General features: G+C 33.8%; 1 protein-coding gene across 1 annotated transcript; it reads right to left on the bottom strand.

Annotated features, from left to right (window-relative positions):
- Positions 1–1,767: 1,767 nt before the first annotated feature.
- Positions 1,768–3,025, bottom strand: LOC107921144 (stigma-specific STIG1-like protein 4). Its single transcript, XM_016851018.2, has one exon. It carries the CDS (start codon positions 2,617–2,619, stop codon positions 1,972–1,974), a length of 648 nt encoding a protein of 215 aa, XP_016706507.1. The 5' UTR covers positions 2,620–3,025; the 3' UTR covers positions 1,768–1,971.
- Between the last annotated feature and the right edge of the window lie 2,606 nt (positions 3,026–5,631).

The following is a 5,631-nucleotide window of genomic DNA, read 5'->3' as shown; positions in this document are numbered from 1 at the left end:
GAGCGGTGCAGGTGATGAAGCAGCACGTACCAACTGTGAAATGATAGTAAATTTAATAATATTTGCCCCCACCTCACTCCCGGAAAATAGATTTATCTTATGCTTACAAGCATATATATATATATATATTAAACAATAATATTTAAAATATATAAATAATATATTGTATTGAATACGATTATAAATAATTATATAAGCTTGTTTCTTTTTGAAACAATATTAATTAGTTAATTTCTTTTGTTTTAAAAGCCAATAAAGTGGAGCAGTATTTAAACGTCAAACACCCATATTTATAAGATTAATCACTTAAATTTTCATTATATTCTTTTTCTACGAGTGTATATATTGTTTTTATTACCTTCCTTTCTTTTTAACCTTATGGCCATTTCCTATTCTTTAAATATAAAACATTTTCATTATTATTCAATTACACATAAATAATAAATACAAACCCAGTCAAATAAAAAGCAATATAAATATTAAAAATATGTTGAAATCTTAATATGAAAAAAATTGACTCCAAAATAATACCACAATTTCTATTTTTAATTGTTTTACTAAAGCCTAAATAATATAAAATTCATTTTCAACCCTACCGTAGGTGATGAGTTCAAAAACTCCCAAATAATTTCTGAATCATAATTAGATACATTATACTTAAAATTAATTCAATGACAAAAAATTTTGAATCCAACATACTTCGGTCCAATCCAATTTATTAAAGTTCGATTTAAAAAAAAAAAAAAGTTTCGAGACCAATCCCATTGAACCCATTCCAGATATTTACAATTTAAAATTCAAATAAAATTCTTAGTCCGAATAAACACTCCTTCGAAAATTCCCGAGCCACCCTCCTCTTCAGGACCCAAGCGCCTTCAAGTTGCCGAGAGACCAGGAATTTAGCTAAGGTTATTTTTGATACCCTAAACTTAATTTAAACATTGATTTCTACTTGAGTCATCAGATTTTGAGTTATGGCAGGCTCGGTTTCTGTTTCTCGTCTCTGCGTCTGCTGCACTGCTCTGTTTACTTTAACCCATCGATTTAGCTGAAATAGCGGACTTGTTATCGCCGCTATTTCCCGTTACACTGCTACTTGCGGGCTGCCATCCGCTGCATGTTAAATTTGTTGAACTGTGTTTAGTGGTGTCGGGGGCGCCGCTACTGCGAAATAGCGGCTGCGAACCACTATGCCACTGCTATTTTGAACCCTACTAATCCCATATGGCCCATAGATAGAAGAAGATGTCAGGAGTAGCCAATCAAGAAGAAGGCAAGAAGCCTGCTGATACGGCTCACATCAATCTTAAAGTAAAAAATTTCCTATTTCCCCCTTCTGTTCAATAAGTAGGGGGGTTGATCTTTTGCAGTAAAACAAAAATCTTAAATTAGTGTTGAGTACTTTTGTCTTACATTTCTATTATGTTGTTTAAATTGGAAGATTTTGAATTGTAATTTGGTTTAGATTTCAAACAGGTGGTGGTAAGTCCTACTAGTTGGTTTTTAGGTTTATTTATGCGGTAGAATCGAAGTTATAGAGTAGTGAAAACTAGGATGTATTAGATATAAACCTCTGAAACTATGTGGTCTCTTACAAAAATATGGCCTATGGGTTTTTATGGAAGCTTTTTTATTGTTCTTGTTATGCTCTGGCAATACTTTGGTCACGAACGACTAATATCATGATTGATGTCCCATTAATTTTGCATTTCAATCGCATTCTTTTGTATGAGAATCTTGCTCTTGCATATGATTGTTTCGAGTATATGGAAGAACCATTATTTATTGAGTTTTGACAATGATTTAAAACACCAAACAGTTTTCTTAATAAAAATTTCAGGAAAATGCAAACAACTGGGGAGTTCTATCGTAACGTATACAAGGCATTTATTTTAGTTTCCCTTTTGTGAAGAAAGCAAGCAGATAGTGCATATATAAGTTGAATCTTTAACTGGATTCTGTTCAACAACTTCAACTCCTTGATGGTGAATGATCACCTGTTAGGGGCGGAGGCAAACCTGGAGGGCAAGTCCTGGGCGGTGGCCCTGGCTGCGTAGGAGGGCATGGTGTTGGCTGAGGGCGATGAGGATGAGGAGGAGGGAATGGTCGTGGTGGATGAGGAGGGATCGGTCGCGGCGGGTGAGGAGGGAATGGTCTTGGTGGGCGAGGAGGGAATGGACGAGGCTGTGCATATCCACACATCCCAAACGAGCATGGAACCCTAAATGGGCATCGGTTTCCACAGCGACCACAATTCAGAGGACTAATATTCGTATTAATACAAACCCCCCTGCAGCATTGCCAAGTAAATGGACATCTAAGCGCACATAAGCCACAGTGAGCATCATCAGAGTTAAGGTCAACACATCGGTTCCTACAACAACGCATCCGAGCTGTTGGCGGATGTTCTCCCTGTTCACATATCCACGGCCTGAACATGCACCCACCAGGTCTTGGCCTCGGATTTGCTGCATTCCTGAGCCATGGCGACGCTCCATCAGTAGTCTCATTCTGTAGCACCCATTTTGGTTTTACATTAGCTTCTGCCGTCTCAATTGGCAGTAACACCAACAGTTGCAGCAGAAAGGGAAGAAACAAAGTTTTAGCAAGCCACTCCATTTGAGGATTGCACAAAAAATTGCAATGAACCTGTGGAGTTATAAACTCTATATATATACAAATAAAAAGGTAAACTACTTTAGTAAAACTTGGAAGATTGATTTAGAAGTTCATTTTCTTACAGTAATCGATGTAACAAGAAATCGTACTTGATAAACTATTTATGATTAAAAGTGTGTAAGGGCGTGATCAGTTTTGGCTTAAACACAAAATTAAACTAATTATTCACAAAATATATATTAAAAAAAAAAGGGATTCCTTTTTTCCTGGTGATGGGGAGGGTCCTCATATGGTAAACCTGAGGGCTTCCATGGACCTCAAAGCATGTTCAGCTGTCTCAGCCCTTTTGTCACATGCTTTTTGCAAACTCTTCAATTGCTACCAATACGTAATGTAATAGAAAATTTTCATACTATTTTTCAGCTTATTACCACCAATTTCTTCCTCTCTTATTTATTTGTTTACCCTTTAATTGCTTATTGATAGACGACATCTTGAAACAAATAAAAGAAAGTAAAATCTTAGCGTAAATATTGTTAAACAGCAGATGAGTATAAATTTATTAAAGGGTATGTGTTGACTTAATAAGAATGCTGTTGGTCAAGACAAGATTCGCATCGGATTTCAACAAAAACACAGTCCATAATAGATTACGTTTGCAGCTTACGCTGTTCTTGATTAGTGTTCAAACAAAGACTAGTATTATCATGAAATTCAAATTCAACCATGCTTTTGTTGTTAAATAAAATAAAAAACTTCAACAACACATTATGTTATAATCACGATGTAGATGTCGGTAAACAAATACATTTCACGTAAAATAAATAAAAAAACATTCTTAATAGATTTTATTTTAAATATATATATTTTAAATTTTTTATTTAAAAATTATATAAAAGTATGAAAAGACAAAATTTTCATTACAATAATATTAATTATCATTTAAAAGGAAGGATTTTTTAGGCTTTTCCTATTTGAACTGGTACTCGATTACCCCATGACACCGACTCAGTCAGGGGACTTACAATAATATATATAGATAAGAGATAAATATCAAATTTACATTTCCTCTTTATTGATGTGTTTGGTATTGCTTGATAAATAAAATAAAATATACAATTTCAGTACAGCCTCCACTATTTTCTTGTACTACAAGACATATATGCAGATGAAAAAGATAGCATTTTTATTATTTTCTTTCTTCTCAATTTTTTTTATTTTACTTTTAATTCTTTTTCACTAAAGCAATTTATTCCATGAAAAAGAAAATACAGAAATCCACTTTTGAAATTTTTTAAATTTCAGAAGCAAAAAGTAGACAATTTGTGGACATAGAAGAGGGTTGCATTTCAAGTTTAATTAAAATGAATTTAGAGATAATTTGAAAGACAGTTAGATGGAGTAACATCAGATTTGGTGAGAAAAAATGACATAATTTTAAATACCAAATATGGTATTAACATGTTAATTGGCATATGTAATCTTTGTTGGTATATGTTTCATCTCCATATTCTTTGATTTGATATCTAGTATTAGTACACCCTCCACTATTGTCTTATAGTCCTTGAAATAATAATATTAGGAAATTTATTAAATCTATGTACAATCATAACCATGCACTAATTTACTATTTCAGTCGCCTTTAAGGGGCTAAAACCTAATTTATCCCATTTTTATTATTAATCAAAATTTTAAAAAGAGTCCAAATATGAAAACAAATTTTTCATCTCAACTACAATAACCCCAAAAATAAAACAATTTATTGTGTGATTTACCCTTTTACAATTTCTTCTTTTTAACTACAATTCAAATAATTTATCTAATTAAAATTTCCTAAACTATGTCTTTGTTTTCTTTTTTAATCATCCAACTATGAAAAAATATAAAATGGCCATTCACCATTCAATTTTTGGTTTTTTTTTTGTCACCAACTGACTAACCCAAAATTGAAAACACCTGAAAATTCAAGATAATTGGGTGACCAAAAAAGACAAAAATGAATAGTTGGTCGACTATTTTTTAATTTTTTATAGTTGGATGACTAAAAAAGATATTTATTAATAATTGGATAATAATTTTGTAACGTTTCATAATTAAATGACTAGAAAAGAAAAGAAAAAACTCGACTATTGACTACTAATATAATTCAAAAAATTTAAATAAAAAATGGGATGGTGGGAGTTGTAACACCCCTAACCCTAATTCGTCGCCGGAACAGGGTTACGGAGCATTACCAGACTTTTCAAATCAAATACAAACATTTCATATCATTTAACATACATATTAGAAACTAATCATAATCACTCATATTGTCCTTTATATGAGCCCTCGAGGCCCAAAATTTACGTTAGAAATGAATCGGGACTAAACCGGAAACTTAGAGAACTTTTCGCAAAATTTCAAAATTCTTCCTAGGTGTAGAGGACACACGCCCGTGTGGCCAGGCCGTGTGAGCGGCAAAGAGACACGCCCGTGTCTTAGGCCATGTGGGCATTCGATGTGGGGCACACGGCCGTGTCCCAGCCCGTGTAACTCTCTGACTTGGGTCACACGGCCAAGCCACACGCTCATATGCTAGGCCGTGTGAAAATATCTGGGCATTTTGTTTCTCAATTTTAAGGACGCAGGGGACACACGGCCAAACCACACGCCATGTGCCAGGTCGTGTGTCACACACAGCTGAGACACACGCCCGTGTCTCTACCCGTGTGGACGAAAATAAGCCATTTTAAGGCCACATTTCTCACCCATTTTTTATTTCAACCTAAACTCTTCAAATTTCATACTCATAGGTCATAACAAGACCTTCAATACAACCAATTCTTAGCTCTAAAAATGTCATATTATCACATATATCCTAACATTCAAAATTGCCACATCAATCAATTCACACATTTGGTTACCTATAACAACCATATTTTACCAACACATTCACCAACATGCCCATAAATTATCCATCAATTAATCACACCCAAACATATATCAAGCAAGATAAGACTAGACATACATATA

Source organism: Gossypium hirsutum, chromosome D01 (assembly GCF_007990345.1).
Source record: "Gossypium hirsutum isolate 1008001.06 chromosome D01, Gossypium_hirsutum_v2.1, whole genome shotgun sequence".
In the NCBI taxonomy this organism is placed as follows: Eukaryota; Viridiplantae; Streptophyta; class Magnoliopsida; order Malvales; family Malvaceae; genus Gossypium; species Gossypium hirsutum.
The sequence above is the reverse complement of the archived record's forward strand: the minus strand, read 5'-3'. Positions and strand labels throughout refer to the sequence as shown.